This window comes from Falco biarmicus, chromosome 10, assembly GCF_023638135.1.
Source record: "Falco biarmicus isolate bFalBia1 chromosome 10, bFalBia1.pri, whole genome shotgun sequence".
NCBI classification, from domain to species: Eukaryota; Metazoa; Chordata; class Aves; order Falconiformes; family Falconidae; genus Falco; species Falco biarmicus.
The window spans coordinates 16,310,958-16,331,010 of record NC_079297.1 but is presented as its reverse complement, the minus strand read 5'-3'; the positions used below and the strand labels follow the sequence as shown (position 1 = coordinate 16,331,010).

Below are 20,053 nucleotides of genomic sequence, written 5' to 3'. Positions count from 1 at the left end.
CCGGGTTTTCCCCTGCTTTTCCCCAGCGGTGTTTGCCAGCCCACAGCTCTGCCCCACAGATGCAAGTGAAAGCCTAACGCGTGGCAGCAGCAATGCCTCTGGCACCAGCAAGCGCTGCCTGGGCCCTGGGGAATTCCCGAGGCGGTTGTGGCACTGCGGGAAATCGATGTGGCCGGATTTCCTTGCAGAAGATGAATGCATATGGCTGTCCTTGCTCATGGCCCAAAGAGCAATAATGCCTGCCTGCCCTGCATCTGCCAAAGGCTGTCCTGGGCCCCCTGCAGGTGCTCAGCTGGGAAGGGTCTGGGTGTGATGGTGAGCCCAGTAGACCCGAGCCGGTGGCTGCTGGGGATGGAGCAGAGCCACAGCCCAGCTCCTGCAGTCCCCCCAGGGAGCCTGAGCATGCGATTGCAGCATGGCTTGGGCCATTGTATCACGCAAGAGATGCGGAAAGAGCTGTGGGCAGTATCGGGAACTGCCTGCACGTGCTGAGGAGTGTGTGAGGGTAGAGGAAGCCCTGAGCTGGGGAGCAGGGGGTGGCCTGGGGACAGCAGGGAGCGGCAGCCCTGGGCAGGGGACAGCCAGCAGCACAGGAGAGGGACCTCCTGCAACTCCCTGCCCTCCTAGACTCTTGTCTCTCATCTGACAATGACCCTTTCCTGCACATACAGACCAGCAAACCCCAGCCCAGCTCTGACATCCCCAGGGAGCCCAGTTCCTCCCCAGCACAGCAGCCCCTGCACTCCCAGGACTGGCAGAGCAGCCTGTCCCATCAGGTGAAGCCTTTTCCCATCTGAAGGGTTGGGCTGGGCAGGGCAGGATTTCGCGCTCAGTTCCCTGCTATCATCCCTTGCATCAAGCACAACCAGGACCAGCCCACGTATCAAGCATTAGATGTGGTTTCAGCAGTTGCTTGCCAAACACGTGAGTGTTTGGTCAAGGTTTGTGCTGTTTGAAGGGGTTTTACAGTTCAACTTTAAAATTTACTCAGACCCAGAAGGATGACTTTCTGGTTTTGCTTCCTCTCTGTGCTGCTCCCTATAAAATTTCGTTTCTCCCCATGGAAGAGGTTCTGGTTCCTCAATGCTTGTCCTGAGTGTCTTAAGTATTGTTTTGAAACAGCTCTGCTGAGATGCGGTTTCATGGATAGGAGGGTTTTGGGACCTTCTCCTCTGTACCAAGCAAGACTCAGCAAGCACTGATGAAAGGCCAGCAAGGTCATGGCACTGCAGAGGCTGCAAGTGGGATTTTGCTGGGCTGCTGTGTCCTCGTTTTCCTGTTCTAGGTCCGAGAGCTGATGATGACTGCAGTGCTGCTCTCCAAAGCCATAGCCATGCATGCAAGTCTGATGGGTGTTTGCTGTGCACCTGCCAGGCAGCCTGCAAGTGCCTCTGTCTGAAACTTGGTGGAAGAAAGGAAAAGTGGAACTGAGAGCCCTGGTCTCTCTGGCCCCAATCCTTCATGTGCCAGGTTCCTCCAGCACAGGCACCAGGCTCCAGGCTCTCTGCTCGCCCTGTCCCTCAGGGCCTCCTGGGGCTGCAGTGCTGCGGGGCATGGCCGTCCTGGTGGCTGTGCTTGAGCAATAACTGCATTTCACAAGCGCTTGGTTCAGGGATGTTGCCTCTGGCAACCAAGACTTCCCTGGATGCAGCATGAGATCTGCCTGCATCAGCTCCAGTGGGTTTCCTGTGCCTGGTCCTGCCACTTCCCCAATGGGAAATGAAAGTAGCTTAAATAATTTCTTTTTCCCTTACCTCCATCCTGCAGCTTGCGGAGAGGGTCCAGCTGGCTCACGTGTCCCTGTTGGGGGGCCGTGGGGTGCTCCCTCCTTGCCCCTGCCTGGCTGCACCCAGCTCCAGCCATCATGAGCCCAAGAACTGTGACACATCAGAGCCCCAGAAATTTTGCTTTTGGGGCTTGATCCCAGTGTGCTGGACATCTGCTCCCATACACGGCTGCTCTGTGATGGAGCCCGGTGCCAAGCAAGCTGGGCTGGAGGCACAGGGCACCCTGCTGATTTAGTTGCCCCCAGTGCCCCGCTGCAGCTGCCCAGCTCAGGCAGGTGCCCCGTCGCCAGCCACCCTGGGGCAGGTTTGGGGGGGACTCTGGGGTCTGCTTGCATGGGGTGAGAAACCATAACTTGCTTTCTTTAGCCCTTGTGCCCCAAGGCTACTCTGGTTACAACCAGTGCCTTTGGCTGGTCTGTGTTGTGACAGCAGCAGCTAACACCCAGGAGCACAGAGCAACCCAGAGCCCTGTGGGACAGGGGTGGGGGGGCATCGGGGCTGGTAGATGGCTCAGGGGCAGCCCGGGCTGTTCCCAGCCTTTGCTCAGCAAAGGCAGAGCAGGCAGAGCCCCATCGGACACAGCTGGCAGAGCCAAACCCGTGCCCACAGCAGGTGTGCTTCACCGAGCACCTGCTGCTGCTGCAGGCAGGGACCATTCCCACCCGATGGACAGCTGGACACTGCCTCCAGTTTTTGCTCCCCCTTCCTTGTCTGCGAGGAGAGGCCTGGTGTGCTGCTGGGTGCAGGTGTGCCGTGCCATGCCATAGGTGCGGGTGCCCCCGCTGCAGGGGAGTGGGGTGGTGGCCAAGCAGGAAGCCTTGGGGCTCCCGGGGACGCCCCGCGTGGGCTGCGGCAGTGGCTCTGCACGCCTCCCTGGCCCGCGGTTCCTGTTTTGTCAGGGATATAAAGGCAGTGTGGGCAGGGAGAACCCAGCAGCAGCGTGGCACTGCAGAGCAGCCAGGATGGGAGCACAGAGCCTGTTGGTGGCTTGCGGGGTCCTGGCTTTGTGCCTGGCACTCGCCAGGGCCACCAACCCTGGCTTCGTGGTGAGGATCACTCAGGCAGGCTTGGACTATGGTGGGTTTGGCTTCTGATTTCTCTCCTTGCAGACGTGCTGGTGGCTGTGGCATGGAGCCAGCTGCCCACTCAGAGAGCGCAGGGTCCTGGGGCAGGATGAGGGGTAACCTTGGCCACAGGTACCGAATGCACCATCACCTGGGGCTTCCCACTGATGCACCTGTCTGCCCCCACCCCCACCCCCCCACACCTTCATGGAGCCCCTGCAGGTGGGCCAAGGTCTGTGGGGTCTCGGGGGGCTGTGCAGGGCTGGCAGGGCAGGAGGGTCCTGCTCTTATGGCACGTGTCCAGGCAGCTGAGCCGTAAGCCCTGGAGGGGTGAGCTGTGGAGGAGAGAGGAAGTGGGGAGCTGCAGGGGGGCAGTGACAGAGATGGATGGGCCCCGCGCTGGTTTCATTGAAGCAGGCAGAGCCCCGGCTCCAGCGGAGCGCTGTTATGGATTGAAATACACTGTGTGAGAAACAGCTCATTTACCCGACAGCTCTGCCAGCCGTGTGGGAGAGGAGGACGTGACTCCCCTTCCCAGATGGATGCAGGGATGCGGCACCCACTCACGCCGTGCTGTTCCCTGGGATGTGTGCTCCATCCAGCTTTGCTCACCGCTGCTGGGCATGGAATGGGGTGGTGCTGGGGACCTCCTGCACACCTCATACAATGCCCAGCCCAGAGAGTGAGGACTGGGACCTCTCCCTGCTTTCCATGGCTGGCCACCACCTTCCCCTGCAGCTTGCAAGCATGCAGGCATCAGGCAGCATTGCCTGTGTGCTCACAGGGCTCTGTGCACCTAGATTAGCTTTAAAGATAGCCTTTGAGGTGGAAAGCAGCCAGGGTATCTCCTGCATGTTTCCTTTAATCCTCTGGCTGTGTGCCTGGTGCATGCTCCCAGCTCTTGTGGGAAGCACGTGGAAGTGATACTCTCCCTCTGCCCCTGCAGCCCATCAGCATGGGATCACGGTCCTGGAGAAGGAGCTGGCCCAGTTGAAGCTGCCGGACATCTCGGGTGACTTTCGCATCCGGCACGTGGGAAAGGTGTACTATGAGATCTCCAGGTGAGCCCTGCCAGTGTCCCAGCACAGCTCACTGCACCCCCAGCCCACACGAGGAGCAGGAGTGGAGGAGGATGAGGATACCCCGGAGCAGCAAGGGCTGTCCTGTCCTGTCCACAGCTCCCTGAGATGTTGGCCTTGCCCTCGGTGCAGGCAGAGATGCTCCTGCCCACAGGCTGCAGGGACTGTGCTTCCGAAGGCACCGCTTTGCTCTGTGCATCCCTGCCAGGCATCACTTTGCCGCGGCAGGATGGGAGTTGGGGATGCTGCTGGTGTGGTGGCCCTGCTCCCTTCCTCCCCAGCAATGTGCTCAGGGGCAAGGCACCCCTGGAATGTGACTTTTCTCTTTTTATTTATTTATTTATTTGTTTGTTTGTTTGTTTGTTTGTTTTTAGGCTGGACCTTCGCAGTTTCAACTTGCCATACTCACGCATTTCCCTGGTCCCCAACGTGGGTCTGCAGGTCTCCATCCCCAACGCCTTCGCTGAGCTGGATGGAAACTGGCGGATCAAGTTATACTTCATGTGTGTGCCCCGCTCCCCTCTCCCTGCTCAGGCGCTTTGCTCTGCATCTCCCTCTCTGGGTCTGAACTGGTTTTTTCTCCTCTCCCTCTCCCTCATGTTTTGGGCAGCTGATGCTTTGCTCTCTCCAGATGTGCTGATTTGTCTTTTGATGCATGCCTGGGAGCCCCGCACCCTGGGGGAGCCCAGCCAGGCCCCCTCCATGCCAGGAGTCCTCAGAGCTGGCCAGGCAGCGTTTATCCTGCTTGCCAGTGGTTGGGGAGACAACATGAAAGCCATACCCCTTCTTGTGGCACGTGGGGGCGAGGGACAGCCACTCCTACCTGCTTGCATGGGGGGCACCTTCCTGAGAACCCACAGGGACAGACCTGAGCCAGGACAGGGGGTGGGCAGGTGTCGCTGCCACTCGTACAGCCACTGACGTGGATAGAACAAGGTGGGAGGCAAGAAAAGGTGGATGATGGAGGAGCTGTGCGTGAACTCTCCCGTCCCTCTTCCATCTCCCCTACTTGTTCTTGATCCCCTCTATTTAAAGGTTACCTCTCCTAGTTTATGTTCCAGAGAAATTTGGTTTCCCTGAGTTTGAAAACTTTCCCAGTCTCCTCTGGATGCTCAGTACAGGGGGGAGTCTGAGCAAGAGAGATCCATCCTGAAGCTGATTTGGGATCCCTTCACCAGGACTCAGCACTGAGAAATGTCCCTTTCTCGCCCTCCTCTCCCTGCAGCCGGGACCATGGCTCATTTGACCTGAAGGTGGAGAATGTCTATATCAAGATCAGCCTGAAGCTGGGTAGCGACGCTGCTGGGAAACCCACCGTTGACACCTCTGACTGCAGTACCCGCATCTCCAAAGTCCGGGTACACTTCTCGGGCAAGTTTGGGTATGTAACTTCACTCTGAGGCCTAGAAATGCTGTGTGTTAGCCCACTTGCCACAGGAACGTGGCTTCCAGGCCCTGGTGCAAGGAGCAAGTTGTTGGTGGCAGATCTCCTGTCCCTTGGAGGCTGCCCGTTCTGCCCACAGGCTGCCTGCACTGGCACACCACTGGTCAGCTGGCTCTGGACCCTTGTGATGTACCTCTCATCCCGAAATGCAACTGAATGAACTTAAATCTGGCCTGAATTTATCCTGCTGTGGCTGCACATTTAAGGGAGATTTAAGGCAGTCACTAGACTTGCGTGCACATGGTTGCAAGCAGGTCTGCTTGCAAATGTAAATCCTGAGGCAAAGCCAAATTGGTATAGGAATGATGTTCCTCAGGGTCCTGCATCTCTAGTATCTCCCTTTCCTGGGCAAACACTTCTGCAGCAGCCTCTGAGCAAGAGAAAGAGGCCTCCTCTCCGATTTTCTCTGCAGATGGCTTTACAACCTCTTCCACAGCGCTATTGAGTCCAGATTCCGGAAGATCTTGGAGAGCAAGGTATGTGAGTGAAGGAGGGCAGAGCTCCGGGTTTTTCCAGTGGTCTTTAGCTGTCACTTGTAGCTGTTGTGCTGGAAGGATTGGAGCACATGTAGGGATTTAACTAGATCCAGATCTTACAGGTGTGTTGCCAATGTGGTGAAAACCAGAGGAATGGGCATCGCTAACTTGCAGTCTCCATAGCGTCGTGTGGCTCAGGCTGAATTTGAAACCTGCAGCCTTTGCCAAAGTCCAGTGTAATTGGTTCCTAATTAACAAAGACTTTTCTTTCCATGTGGCCAGTTAATTAGATCTTATTCCTTGGCCAAACTCACTCTAACAGAGGAAACCTGATCAGAGCTGTCCTTTAAATGGCTGCAATCCTGTGCACTTCGGGGAGCACTGGGGGAGAAATTCACATTTCTGGATTTCAGACACGTGCTGCCTTGTTCTAGCAGGGCACATCAGGGAGGCCCTGGTCCTGGCCACCCGGTACAAAAGCCTACATGCAGGAGACCTGCAACAAGACATGGAAACAAGCTGTTAGCAATAATTACTACAAGGCTAACTGGCACGAGTTACAACCTCCCTGGATGTGAACCTTGCTCAGGAAGGAGGCAGTTGGAGAACAGGCAAATCCCACTCCCGTGGCATATCCCATCCTGCCCAGGCGCTATTCCCGATGCCATGTAATGGCTTTCCTGGGAGCTGTGGCAGCAGATGGTCTGGCAGCAGGAGTGAAGCTGGGGCTGAAAGGCCTTTTCTGCTGGTTTGCCTCCTGGAAGGAGAGCAGCTCTGGGACTCTGAGGGGACTTCTGCTGCCCTCTGTGCCTCCTTCGAGCCCCCTTTGCCCCACGCATGTTTCCTTAGTGACTTTCTCCATGTATGAAATGGTGCGAGGGGTGATGGGCAGGAGGGGGCAGGGGCTAGGGGTGCACTGCACCAGGGACCTGGGGCACAGCCTGGTCCCAACCCAGCGCTGGCATCCCGTGTCTGCCTCCTGCTCTCGCTGCACATGCTTGAGCAGTTCTCATCCCAGTCATGGCGAGATTCCAGCCATGGGGACTGGGGCTATGTTTGCACATCTGCAGCTTCACCCTCCCAGGCAGCGATGGGGTGTTTCCAGCACAGACAGAGGACTATCGGCTGGGCACAGGGAAGAGCAGCAGCCCTGTGTTGATAAGGCCATGCTCAAGGCTCTGTCCCTGCTCTTCCCTCCTGGTGCTGCACGCCTGCACTGCTGTCAGCTTGGTTGCTGTTCCTCCAGAGCTCTGCACCTTGCCATCAGCTGCTGCAGGCGGGATGCCCGGTCAGACAGGTGATGGCCTGATCCTGCCTGATGGTTTCCTTGCCATTATGGGGAAAGCACTGGAAGAGAGCTTGTGCAGATTATCTCAGTTGTCTGCAGGACTGCATCCTGCAGTAAATTTCCTGGGCTAGTGTTTAGCCTGCAATGAAATCCCGCACTAATGCTGAGGCTTCACCAGTAGATGACAGTGGCAGAGGGATTTGCTCTTCTGTCCTGGCAGCACAGAGCTGTAGGCATTCAGGATGGCTCTGCTTTGTGGGTCCAGTTAGTGCTCCTGCCCCTGTGGGTTCTCTTTTAATTGCTCTGCTTTGACTAAGTTTTGGCAGCTCAGCACAATTCGTTCCAGCATGGGTCATAGGAAAAGATGGAGGGCACACACAGATTTCTTCCAAGGGCCTCATGGAGCTGAACTGTGCATGGGGAGCTTACTGCAAGCAGATGTTTGCAGGTATAAACCGCACTTGTATCTTGGCCACTTCATGAATGTGCTGCCTGATGAATAGAGACCAACATCGTGTGCTCTTTTATTTAAGCAGGCTTTTGCAAGGAATAAAAACGGCACCAGGCAGCAAAGCAGAGAGCGTGGCTGAGGCTTTGACCCAGGGGATGTGAACCAGCTGCCCCTGGCAGAGCTGCCCTGGCTCAGCTTCACTGCCTTTCTTTCCCGCAGGTCTGTGAGATGGTGGCCACGTCTGTGCGCAACAATCTCCACCCTTACGTCCAGACCCTGCCAGGTACCAGAAGGATTGCCCGGGATTTTAGGAGTAGTTCTTCCCAGCATTTCCCAGCCATGAGGACAGGGGGGTACTTTGTACCCGCTCCCCATTTCCTTGTATTTCTGCACTCAAGTTGGGAGCTGGGGAACACAGCGTCAGCAGAGACTTGCCACTGTGCACCCTGTCCAGCCACAGAGACCACTCATCTGCATGGCCTCCATCAAGCTGCGCCCCAGTGCCGGCAGGGACACGGGCTGCCTTAGCCAGGGGATCCAGACTGTTCCTTGGGTCCAGGAGTTAGTCTGTACAGCTGAGACACAGTCAGGAGGGAAATGTGACAGAAGCAAGCACACATGAAGCTGGTTCTGAGCTGTTGCACCAGGAAGCCCGGGCACAGCACTGCCTGGCTGTTGGCAGAGGCAATCACTCCCGGCTCTCCTGTGCCACCTCCCTCTCGCTCATCTGTCTGTCTCGTGTTTTACAGTCACAGCCAGAATAGATGCCATGGCTGGGATCGATTACTCCTTGGTGGCACCCCCAACTGCTACCGCGCAGTCCCTGGATGCGGACTTGAAGGTGAGAGGCTGCCCTGGGAAGGCTTGATTTGACTGATGCCATTGCCACAGGTGGGTGGGGAACCAGGTTTAGGTACCTCCTGCAACTGTTTGCCAGCCCGCGTCGGAGTCCCACCACCCTCTGCTCTCCTGCTTCACCTCTCTCCCTTCTCCCAGGGTGAATTCTTCTCCCTGGCCCACCGCTCTGCTGTCCCCTTCCCTCCGCTGCCGCTGGCCTTCCCCCCGGATCACGACCGCATGGTTTACTTTGGGGCCTCCAGCTACTTTTTCAACACAGCCAGCTTCACCTACCATGCCGCCGGGGCACTGGTCTTCGAAATCACGGACTCCACGGTGAGCAGCGCAGGTGGGACAGGGGCTGTCCCTGTGCCCCTGGGCAGCGGGTCCGTTTGCAGAGGAGCCCTGGTGACAGTCTGTGGGCTCAGAGGACTCCCCCAGCGAGCTGCCCGGGGCCTGTGGGATGGGGAAAGCACTGTCAGCCCGGGCACTGCACTGGGGCTGATCTCGCCGGGGGCTCAGCCATGCTGCGTTGCCCCGGCATGACTGTTCTCCTCCCACAGATCCCGAAGGGCGTTGACCTCCACTTGAACACCACCACCTTCTCAGCCTTTATTCCCCAGGTGAGTGGTCCAGCTCTGCCTCCCCAGGGCTCCTGCCATGCACAGCCTTTGCTCAGGGCAAGGTGGTCTCCCCCAGGAATGGGGGTCTGTGCCACTGCCCCTACACTCACCCTGCTCCTCTGCAGCTCGAGAAGATGTACCCAGACATGCCGATGAAGCTCAGGCTGTCCACCCCCTCTGCCCCATTCCTGAACATTGGACCAGAGGGGCTCTCGCTCAAGCCTGTTGTGGATATCCAGGCTTACGCCATCCTTCCCAACACCAGCCTGGTTCCTCTCTTCCTCCTCAGCCTGGTGAGTTTGTGCTCAGCCTGCAGCGATGTCTGCGCTCCTGGCTGGGCAGCTCTGGGTGCAGCCACAGCTCCAGCTGACATGGTGTGTCGGTGAGCTCTCCCCTGCATCTCAGCTGGGCAAAGATGGGAGTATGAGCTGTGCACCATCCTCCTCCTGCATTCAGCAAAGCTGAGCCACTGCTGCCAAGCTCCTGGCAGGGGAGGTTGCTGCATGCTGCCTGAAACCAGCCCAGTCCTGGTGCGGTGGGGGTGTCCCCAACAGAAAAACACCTGAGCTGACAAATGCTGGGTTTAATGCTGCGTGCAAACATGGGCAGTGGTCCTGCTGCATTTCAGAGGATCAAAGCCATTCCCCTGGGCATCTGGTTTGGGGTGAGGTGGGGTGAGCACTCACCTCTCTTGCACTCTTTCCCCAGACAAGCAACGTGTCTGCTGTGGTCGACGTGAAATCTGGCCACATAGTTGGGAGCTTGAAGGTGGGCAGGTACGGTGAGGGCGCCGCGCAGGGCTTGGCTCGCCTGGTGCCCCAGGCGCAGCTGCTGCTGGGTGAGGGGGCTGGGTGGGCTCCTGGGGGCAGAGGTGAGGTGGGGGGGGTCCCAGGGATGTGGATCTGGCATGGAGGGGATGAGCTGGGGCTGGAGGGAGCAGGATCTGTGTGGCCATCGATGGGTGGCACTGTGGTGGGAACTGCTCCTTCCATTGGGACGGCCTTGACAGCACCGCTTCTGTCTGTGCAGGATGAAGCTCTCTGTAAAGAATTCAGATGTTGGCACTTTCCAGGTGAGTGATCCTGGACCATGATCAGAGCATGAAGGAAAGAGCCTGCTGGGGGGGCAGGGAGAAGGCTCATTCCAACATGGGACCTGGGGGTGTACTCAGGTCCCCATAGACACCTGCTGCCTCAGCCTGCAAGACTAGGAGAGGATGCAGAGCCAGATGCCATTGCCTCTCAGCCCTACACTTCCTAGGCTGCCATTGTGACCAGACAAAGCCGCTGGTCTCTGGTGAAGCATGTGCCTATCCTAACTCCTTGTCTCTTTTGCTTCTTCTAATTGTCCTCCAGTGCCTAGTCACCTGCTCTCCTGCAGGCTAAAGCCCTTTTCCTTCCCCCTCTCTCCACTCCCCAGGTGCGAATGCTGCAGTCCATAATGAACATCTTCACTTCCAGTATCCTGCTCCCACGTCTTAATGGTGAGAAGCTGCTGGGGGGAATGGGGGTGCTGGAGCCATTGCTGGCCAGGTTGCTCGGTCCAAGCAGGCCCAGCTTGCTAATTAAATCCCTGTTCCCAAGCTTGATCGGTGGGTAAAGCCTGCAGGAGAAGGCAGTAAAAGCATCTGGCGGAGGCAGGCCGCAGGCAGCAGCGTGCGGGAGCCTTTTGGTGCTGTGACATGCATCCAGCAGTGAACACAATGGAAAAAATGAGCACGACGCATATCCTAATGCTTTCCAGTCTCTCCCCTGCTCAGGGCTTCTCGTGACTCCCCACCAATTTGGGCCAGAGCAGGGCTGGTGGCTGCCAGGGACCGGGGGAGGGGTGGCAAAGCACACGCAGCCCCCAGCCCTTCTGTGGAGCTGAAGGAGGAATTCCCTCTACCTACCCCGGGAGCAGCAGGGGCAAAGAAAGTGCTGGAAGGAGGAGGTGGCCACCTGCTTTGCATGGCCCGTGCTCCCTCTTTTGCTCCCGTTCCCAACCCAATGTGGCCACATGTGTTGTCTTTTCCAGCCAGGCTAGAACAGGGTTTCCCTCTGCCACTGCCGGACAGAATAACGCTCTCCAATATCCTCGTGAGGTTTCACCAGGTGAGTGAGGGGGAGCACCTGGCCCTGGCCGGAGCCCGATCTGCCACCCCTGTGCCCCCTGCCTGCCAGCATGGCGTGCAGAGCCCCTTCCCCAGCCCGTGCTGGAGGGCAGCAGGCAGGAGGGTGCCTTCGTCCGGGATCTCCGCAGCACAGCTGCAAACCAGAGCCTCGCTTCGCCCGCCTGCGCGGTGCTGGGGCCTGGGCTCCGCTCCTCTAGGGCAGCACTGTGTCCTTCTCCAGTTCTCACACCCGGGGCTTGAATTGCCCACGACGCTTTTTTAAGCGCATGCAGCTCCGCAGCAGCACCAGCACCAGCCCTCCCCGGGTGGCAGTGCCTGCCCGGTGCCACCGCTGCCCCACACAGTGTGGGAGGCCCTGGGAAGCCCCGGAGGGTGCCACCACACCGTGCCATGCTGCAGGGTTACTGCGAGGGGCGGCTGTGAGGTGCCCTCAGAGGTGCCCTCAGAGCCCTTCCGGGGCTGGCGTTAGGGCGGCGGACGGTGGAACCGCACGCGGCCAGTGACGGGGAGGCACGGCGGGTGCCGCCAGGGCCGGCTGCAGCCTCACGCCAGCTTTCCTTCTCCCAGAACTTCCTGCTGCTCGGAGCAGACGTCCACTACCAGCCCCGGGGACGGTGATAAGGCAAGAGAGGGGCCACGAGCATCAAAAATGCCCCTTCCTGCTCCTTCTGCCCCCGGCCCCACCGCTGGAGCCAAACACCCGGAGCTGAAGCCCTGCCGCTGCGGCCCTTACCGCCTGCCTCGTCCAAGCCCCATGGCCCCCACCGGGCCTGCTGAGAGATGGGGGTCCCTGGGCCCCCACCCTGGGCCCCCAACCCAACCCAACCCTACCCTACCCTACCCTACCCTACCCTACCCTACCCTACCCTACCCCCCTCCCCTCCCGCCTCCCCCGTGTGCCGGGGCAGCTGGCGGCAATAAAGGCGCTGGGGTCGCGGCCATGGCGGTGCTGTCTGTGTCGGGGTTGTCTGTGTCGAGGCTGCGCCTCCTTCCCTCGGCCCGGGGCCTGCGCCGGGGCTGCCGGGCCCCCCCGCCCCGCGAGGTGCAGGCGTCCGGGACCGCCCGTGTGTGCGGCTCGTTACGGAGGCGGCGTAGCAGCACCGAGCACCGGCTGCGTTATCGCCATGCAACCTCCCTGCGGCGGGGCCGGGCCCGGCCGCCCGCCCGCCGGCCCCGAGCTCCGCCCGCTACCGGAACGGCGGCAGCGCGGAACCTTGCTCTCAGGGCCGGGCCGGCGGCCGGGACCGCTTCGGCGGCGCACGGCGGAGCCGCCCCCTCCCCGTTGGAGCCGCCCCCGGCCCGGCCGCGCCATGCTGCCGTGGGGGCCAGCGCTGCGGGCGGCCGGGCTGGTCCGCTCGGCCGCCCCCCGCCGAGCGCCCTGCGGGCCGGACCTGCCGCGCTTCCTGCGAGGGGCCGCCGCGGCGGTGCCCGGGCCCGGGCCGCAGCCCGAGTCGCAGCCGGGCTCTTTCCCCGGGACCGGGAAAGGTCTGTGGGTGTGTGGTGCCTCCCCCCTCGGCGGGGCTGGGCCGGCCGGGGGCTGGGGGCCAGCCGTGCCCCGCTGCGAGGGCCGGGGCAGGGGGGTAGCGGGTGGGTCGGTGCTGTGGGGGCCCCGAGGGGGGTCTGAGGCTGGGGGAAGGGCAGCCCGGAGGCCACAGGCTCAGCGGCCTGTCCCCGCGCCGGAGCCGGGTGCCCGGGCACCCCTCGGCAGGGCCGGGGCCGGGGCTGTGCCAGGGCCTGGGGCTACGCCAGGGCCTGGGGCTGCGGTGCTGGGGGGTCACGGCGGTAACCGCCACGTCTCAGCAATAACACAGCCCCTGCTTCCCTGCGAGCCCCAGCCCAGACCTGGCGGTCGCAGTGACATGGGTCGCAGTGATGAGGGTTGCAGCGATGAGGGTTGCAGCGAGGCGCTCGGGCCTCCCAGGGTCCCTTTTTGGTGTGTCCTCTCTGTGCGGGCCGGAGTGAGGGTAGTCTCTGTGCTGCTGGCCCTGTGCTCTCCAGTGGTCGGACAGTTTTCCTTCCTGTGGGAAAGGTCATAGAAACGGGTTGTAGATGAGAGCCGAAGCAGGCTTCTGCGTCACACCGCCTGTCAAAACGCCTTTGTTGCAGTGTACCTGGAGACGTATGGCTGCCAGATGAATGTCAATGACACGGAGATCGCCTGGGCCATCCTGCAGAAGAATGGCTACACGAGGACAAAGGAGCTGGATGAGGTGAGGCACCTTGGCAGCGCTCTGGTGCTGCCTGCGAGGGCATCACACTGCTGCCATGCCTGTGAGTCCCAGCTTTTGTCTCGAGCACAGTCCTGCAGGACACTTGATTTTTGCAGTCTTAAGTTCTGTGGAGTAAGGGGAACTACTTAACAAGTGTGCTAGAAAGCTGTGGGTTGTCCTTTTTTTCTTTAAACTGCTGGGATCGCTCTCAGTGGGAGAGGGATTGGACACAGCAGGATGCTCCTGACTCATCTTTGAGTTTAGTTCTGCCATTTAGCAGGAGACTGTGCTTGTCCTGTGTTATTTTCTTGCATCTTTGTTTGTTGAAATCCACTGCATACTTGGGCAAATCTTTTTCACTGAGTTAAGTGAGTTTTATAGTCTGCCTTTTCAGGTTATCTGTGCAGGGCATGAGGACTTACTGTTTGGCTTTTACAAATTCCTCCTTTTTTGTTGTTTTCAATTCAGGCAGATGTGATTCTCCTTGTCACCTGTTCTGTGAGGTAAGGAAACTTTTGTCATTGCTGGGCTTGAACAGTTTTTAAGGAATTGCCCTTCGAAAACCAAGGCAGTAAGTGTATGAGGAAAAGAGCATGCAGATGTGAAACTGCCTGTTTAGTGGAGAGTAGAGCTAATGGCTGCTACAATGTGTAACACAAATTGTGCTGTGAATTGCCTTTCTGTATAGCAGGAAGAAGTTCTTTGGTAGTGTAAGCTCTGTGTATAAGCCATGGGCAGTTAAAGATCACAGATTTATGCTTGAATGATTTTTGTTATGGTTTTTTGTGTTTTTGTTTTTGTTTTGTTTTTTTTTAAATATTCTTTTGTCTTCTCTTGATGTGACTGTCCATCTAGGTCAGGGTCTGTACTTCAGAGATTTGGGAAATACGTTTAGGGGCAATTTGGGATATAAATATATAGGGAACTTCACTTGTTTTTTTCTGTGTGCAGAAGATTCTGAATGCTCATTATCACTTGCAAAGTAGCTCACATTGGCTGGCTAAGGCAGACTTTTTCTCCACAAGAGCTTAGTCCCCGAGTTGTTTCCCCAGTGCAGATGCTCCCAAGTGAGCAAAAGGATAGTAGATAAGATAGAGTCAAGACATAACCTACACCCCGTGAATCACTTCCGTGTGCCATCAGGTGGACGATTCCCTGTCTTTAGTTGAATTCTTCTCTCAAAGGACTTGGGCCGCTTCAGGTTGGGGGACTGTGAAAGCACAGCAGTCAGAATAATCTCTGTTCTCCTGGCTTCCCAGGGAGAAGGCAGAGCAGGCTATCTGGAATCGCCTGCAGCATCTCAAGGCGCTGAAAGCCCAACGGCAGCGGGCTCGCTTACCTCTCCGCATCGGGATTCTAGGTACCTGGTGGGATGCGCAGCAGGGGTTAGCACACACTGTTGTGCCACATGTCATCCTGTTGTGTTTCCTCTTGCCCTCTGACAGCACCAAGCCTTTTCTGCAGGATAAAAGCAGCTAGTGAAGGGGTGCAGAGGTGTAATGAGGGTGGGCACTTCTTTACAAGGACCCTTCTCCTTTGGCGGCAGGATGCATGGCTGAGAGGCTTAAGGAGGAGATTCTGCACAGGGAGAAGCTAGTCGATATTGTGGCAGGCCCTGATGCGTATCGTGACCTTCCCCGGCTGCTGGCTGTGGCAGAGTCTGGCCAGCAAGCTGCTAATGTTCTGCTATCGCTAGATGAGACTTATGCAGATATTCTGCCTGTCCAGACTAGCGCAGGTGGCACAACAGCATTTGTGTAAGTACCATTTTTTTCTGTGCATGTTTCTGTGGTTCTGGTTTGGAAATACTGCTGTGCAGAGCAGACATGCCAGTGACAGTAGCTACCCAAGAGATGCAATGCCTGGTTGCACTTGTTTCTGGCAGCCCAGAGGCATGAGCCTACCAGACTGTGTGTTTACTGCTGCTTTGCTGCCTGACTGAGCCCTGGAGAGACTGCCCCATGCTCTGGCTGTCTGCGGGCTTCTCTTACGCTCCTTTGAGAATCTTGATTGTCTGAGCCTGATGCTGCACCAAGTGATTTCTGTCCCACTGACATCTGTGCCTTTCTAAAGTCTGCCTCTCTCATCCTCTGCCTTCTGCTGTGTCCTGCCCCAGGTTACCATATTTAATTCTTTTAATGCTCCCATGCGTTGTAACTTCTGTTGGTTTTGTTTCCATTTGTTTAGCTTTGATAATAAGATTCCCAAACATGAAATCGGAAGTCTGCTCAGTGTGGCTGTAGGGTACAGAAGGACAGTATCACCTTCTGTGGGAACAGGATGCAGAAGGATCTTTCATCACTGCCAGACTGCAGTGCAAGTCCATGCTTCATTAGTTGCTTTCCAAGTTTCTTGGAAACGTGCATGAAGAATTAGGAGGAGTTAGCTAGGGGCAAGCAGAAGCCAGCTCTGGCTGGCATGGTGCATACAGGGAGGCTGCAGAGCTGCATTCAGAGCTGATGCTGTGTGTGCCGCAGGCCGAGGGGGTTGGCTGAAGGCAGCAGTGCTGGGCCAGGTCAAATCAGGACAGGGTGCAACATGGATGATTCTTCAGGAGCGATTGCAGCATGACCTGCGCTTTACCTGTTGGCAGATCTATCATGCGGGGCTGTGACAACATGTGCAGCTATTGCATTGTGCCCTTCACCCGTGGCCGTGAAAGGAGCCGCCCCATCGCGTCCATCCTGCAGGAAGTGAGGATGCTCTCAGATCAGGTGAGGCAGAGCCTCCTTCCCACCAGTCCCAAACCATGAGAGGCCCGATTGTTCTCAGTGACAGTGTTTTCAGTCATACCTTTAACTAATGACACCACCTTTGTCTGTGGAGATGAGGTTACCACAGTGGCTTTTTGATTCCCCTTGTAATACTCTGAGACAGACAGGGAAGGGAGAGCTTCCCTTGGAGACTCCTTGAAGTAAGAGTAAAACTGTGGCTGCCCTTGCAGCTTAGCCATCCTGATTGGGTTATATTTTTTTTTTTTCCTCTCTGTTTATTTTTGTAGGGAGTGAAAGAAGTGACCCTTTTGGGTCAGAACGTCAACAGCTTCCGAGACATGTCTGTGGTGCAGTTTCAGTCAGCTGCTGCCCCAGTCCTCAGTCGTGGCTTTAGCACAATCTACAAAGCTAAACCAGGAGGCTTGCGCTTTGCACATCTTCTAGACCAGGTTTCTAGAATTGATCCAGAAATGAGGATCCGTTTCACCTCTCCACACCCCAAGGATTTTCCTGATGAGGCAAGTGTAAAATCAACACCTGGACCTCTCCTTGCAGGCAGCTCTGAACTGCTAGGTGTGAGCTGTGCTTCCTTCCCAAAGGGAACATGGAATCCCAGAATAGGGACAGTAGCTCCTGGGAGGGGGAGTGTTTGTCCTAAATCTGGCAGGTTTGTAATTAGCTGGCTTTTACCTGAGGAAGACTCTTCCATTTGGCATCCTGGTAGGGTTGAGCTGTCTGTGATGTTGCTCTCCTAATTGCTCATCACAGGTCCTGCAACTTATCCAGGAGCGACCCAACATCTGCAAACAGCTTCACCTCCCAGCTCAGAGTGGAAGCACAAGAGTCCTGGAGGCCATGCGACGAGGGTGAGCAACCGCCACGGGGTGTCCTGTGCCCTGCCCTCTGATTTAGGATGCTGGTTTCTCCTCACTGGTGCTATGGTTTTCTGATTAGCAAATCCATATGTTTTTCATTGCAGATACACAAGAGAAGCATATTTAGAGCTTGTACACCACGTGCGGGACTCCATTCCAGGTAGGTGTTCTTGGTGTCAGCTCAGCACAGCTGTGACTCACTGTCCTTTATTGAGTGAAGTGTTCCTCTCTTCCTTGGAGGAAGTGTAAAGCTGCGTCGCTGTTACAGGAGTGAGCTTAAGCAGCGATTTCATTGCTGGCTTCTGTGGAGAGACAGAAGAAGATCACCAGCAGACTGTGTCCTTGCTGCAGGAAGTCCGCTACAACATAGGCTTCCTGTTTGCCTACAGCATGAGACAGGTGAGTGCAGGACCTGATGGAGAAGACTGTTTTCTCTGGGCATCCCGTCTAGCTCCTGAGTGGTGTTTCTCACAATAAGATATTTTTTTTAAAAAAAAGCTCTTGAAAATAATACCTAAAGACTTGGCATATGGGTAGATTTCTTTGCTTGTATGCGGCACTTCTAGGGTATGTGGTTCTGCAGGGGCCATCTTTGTGCCTGAAAGGCTTCCAGCTCCCTTGTGTGTCGGGGTTGGTTATGGATCGGGTGACCTGGTGCAGATGCTCCAGAGTGATTGCAGTGAAGCAGCCATGTCTGCAGAGGCCTGGCTGCAGGTATATTTGTACTTGTTGATGAGAAATTGTGCAGATGTAGCTGGGCTGGAGCCCAGCTGTAGAGACTCTATCAATGGAGTCTGGAGAGAAGTGGTGAATTTTCAGAAGGCGTTTCCATGAGAAGAGTGGATAGTTGACAAGTCTCCATTAGAATGGTCTCCAAAATGTACGATGCTGATGGGGGAAAGGACAGGAGGTTGGGAAACATAAGGGAGGAAAGGAATATGATCACTTTTCAGCACATGGGACTGGAAGTAGTAGAATCAATTGCTTGTCCTTACGGACAGACAGGCAACAGACCCATCTCACGCAGGAGCTGCAGAACTGCTTCACAAAGCCACCAATACAGTGCCCTACATCAGACCTTCTGCCAGACAGGTGATGCCGAAAGAATGTGAGGAACTCAAAGACATTTCTGGTCCTTACCACCTCAGAATGTTCCTTGAGATTGTAAATATAAACTGTAATGTGTGCAAGGCTGTTGCTTGAGAGCACCCAAGCTGGCTGGGGTCAGACAAGGTTCTGATCTCAGGCTCTGGTTATTGAGAGGCCACATTTGCTTTGTCTGTTTACAGAAAACCCGGGCATATCACCGGCTGCAAGACGATGTGCCAGCAGCCATAAAAAAGAGGCGGCTGGAGGAGCTCATTGCTGTCTTTCGAGAGGAGGCTGCAAGGGCAAACAAGGCGATGGTGGGCCAGTCTCAGCTGGTGCTGGTGGAGGGGGTGAGTGTGCCTGGAACAGAGTTGTCCTTCTCCCCTCTTGCTGGCCAAAAGGCTCTTAGGTCATACACAGCAATCATCGCTTCTACCTTCCTCTCTTACTTTCTCTTCTCACAATCCTAGGACTCCAAGACACTGTCTTCACACTTAAGCAGCCAGCCTGATTTTTCCAGAGCACTGAGCTGAGCACAGGGGGGTGGAATAGGTTAGAGATGCGTCTCTGGCCAAGCACTGAGTTAGTGCAGACTGAAACATTGGCATTGGTGTGAATGTCACCACAGCAGCACTGGCCATAGCCCTTTGTTACATGGCATGCTTAACAGTGTGGAATGTGGATTTTAAAACAATAGTGCTCAATTAATTCCCGAGTCAATAAAGCCCAGCAGGGGATCAGAGCTATTGCCATGCAGGTAATTTTCCCTGTCCTCCTTTCAGCCCAGCAAGCGCTCTGCCTCCGAGTTGTGTGGGAGAAATGACGGCAATATCAAGGTGATCTTCCCTGATGCTGAGATAGAGGATGCTGCGGGCTGCAAGGCTCTGGTCAGAGCCCAACCAGGCGACTATGTCCTGGTGAAGGTGACCTGTCTGCAATGCTTGTTTCCTTGGGCTCTTTTTCTTGCATAGTGCTCTTCTCTAGAGAGCACTAGATAAATTAGAATGGATCCTCCTCAGACTTTCTGTTCCTGAGGACTGTTGTACTGTTTCTTTCAGGTAACCTCTGCCAGCTCTCAGACCTTGAAGGGAGTTCTGCTCTGTCGTACTACCCTTTCCCGCTCTGCGGCTTGTCGTTGAGGTGTCCCTGCTGCCAGTGGACAGAAGCAGCACATTTTCTCCAGGAAGAAACAAGGACAATTGGTCAGGTGGAGACAGGGTAGAAACAGGGAGATGTATGTATATTAGAATATATATATGCAATAATAGTAATAATGATCTATACTGTGTTGGCAGCAACCTATCCCTCATAGATCTGTGCAAGTTTGTAGGCAAAAGGGATGGAAGCTGTGTAGGGACTTGCCAAACCCAGGGACTGTGTGATCTTATATTTTCACTTGCTCTCAGGCTTGGCCCACCCTTGCAGTGCTGCAGGTCTGTCCTCTGGCTGCGATCATGTCCTGTACTGCAGCCCAGCTGGAGAAATGTGTGTCTGCAGAGCAGGTCATTCATACTAGCTCAGCTGAGTTTAGGAGCTGCAAAAACTGGTCGTGCCTACAAAATACAGCTCCAGTAACTGCTGGAGAATGGCAGAAGTACTGCCAAAGGGGACGAAGAACTGAAAGAACAGGAGAAGATTGTGATGAATTCTTTCCAAATATCGGTAACTTCCCTATTTGCAAAATGCTTGGAAAGGGGAACTAAGAACCTGCGCCATGCCTGTATGATGGAATTTGGCACTGAACTGTGGAATATAAAATGATGTTTAATGTGCATGAGTGATGCTTAATTTGTTGTACCCAAGGCTCAGGGAATGCAGCCTCACCCTTGTACTGAGGATATTTGGATCTAGGTTAGAGAGGATTTCCCTGTCCATGCCTAAGGGGATGTATAGTAAGGACTGGCTGCCAGCCAAGGGTGATCTCTAGCCTGTTAAAACTTTAGGTGCAATTTTGTAATCCATATGTCTGTGGGTGTCCTTCCCTTTGCTCACCAGAGAGAAAT

The 20,053-nt window shown here is 56.1% G+C and overlaps 2 protein-coding genes across 2 annotated transcripts; both read left to right on the top strand.

Moving 5' to 3' along the window:
• The first annotated feature begins 2,707 nt into the window (after positions 1–2,707).
• Positions 2,708–11,999, top strand: LOC130156069 (bactericidal permeability-increasing protein-like). Its single transcript, XM_056354218.1, has 15 exons — positions 2,708–2,864; positions 3,798–3,912; positions 4,305–4,433; positions 5,156–5,311; positions 5,787–5,850; positions 7,809–7,872; positions 8,339–8,430; positions 8,586–8,762; positions 8,990–9,049; positions 9,175–9,342; positions 9,758–9,825; positions 10,079–10,121; positions 10,469–10,532; positions 11,066–11,142; positions 11,730–11,999. The coding sequence occupies exons 1-15, from the start codon at positions 2,750–2,752 to the stop codon at positions 11,778–11,780; spliced, it is 1,443 nt and encodes a 480-aa protein (XP_056210193.1). The 5' UTR covers positions 2,708–2,749; the 3' UTR covers positions 11,781–11,999.
• Positions 12,000–12,271: 272 nt separating this feature from the next.
• On the top strand, positions 12,272–19,822 carry CDK5RAP1 (CDK5 regulatory subunit associated protein 1). The gene is made up of 13 exons (XM_056354216.1): positions 12,272–12,647; positions 13,269–13,372; positions 13,841–13,875; positions 14,632–14,732; positions 14,919–15,129; positions 15,966–16,086; positions 16,374–16,604; positions 16,855–16,952; positions 17,066–17,121; positions 17,230–17,360; positions 18,251–18,400; positions 18,833–18,973; positions 19,109–19,822. The coding sequence occupies exons 1-13, from the start codon at positions 12,287–12,289 to the stop codon at positions 19,187–19,189; spliced, it is 1,821 nt and encodes a 606-aa protein (XP_056210191.1). The 5' UTR covers positions 12,272–12,286; the 3' UTR covers positions 19,190–19,822.
• Positions 19,823–20,053: the final 231 nt, after the last annotated feature.

Bases quoted from the DNA above. Each gene is read 5' to 3' on its own strand.
- LOC130156069 (XM_056354218.1), top strand. From the start codon at position 2,750: ATGGGAGCACAGAGCCTGTTGGTGGCTTGCGGGGTCCTGGCTTTGTGC. The intron at 8,763-8,989 runs GTGAGCAGCGCA...CTCCTCCCACAG, and splicing joins TCGAAATCACGGACTCCACG to ATCCCGAAGGGCGTTGACCT. The intron at 9,826-10,078 runs GTACGGTGAGGG...CTGTCTGTGCAG, and splicing joins GGGAGCTTGAAGGTGGGCAG to GATGAAGCTCTCTGTAAAGA.
- CDK5RAP1 (XM_056354216.1), top strand. From the start codon at position 12,287: ATGCAACCTCCCTGCGGCGGGGCCGGGCCCGGCCGCCCGCCCGCCGGC. The intron at 17,122-17,229 runs GTAGGTGTTCTT...TCGCTGTTACAG, and splicing joins CGTGCGGGACTCCATTCCAG to GAGTGAGCTTAAGCAGCGAT. The intron at 18,401-18,832 runs GTGAGTGTGCCT...TCCTCCTTTCAG, and splicing joins AGCTGGTGCTGGTGGAGGGG to CCCAGCAAGCGCTCTGCCTC.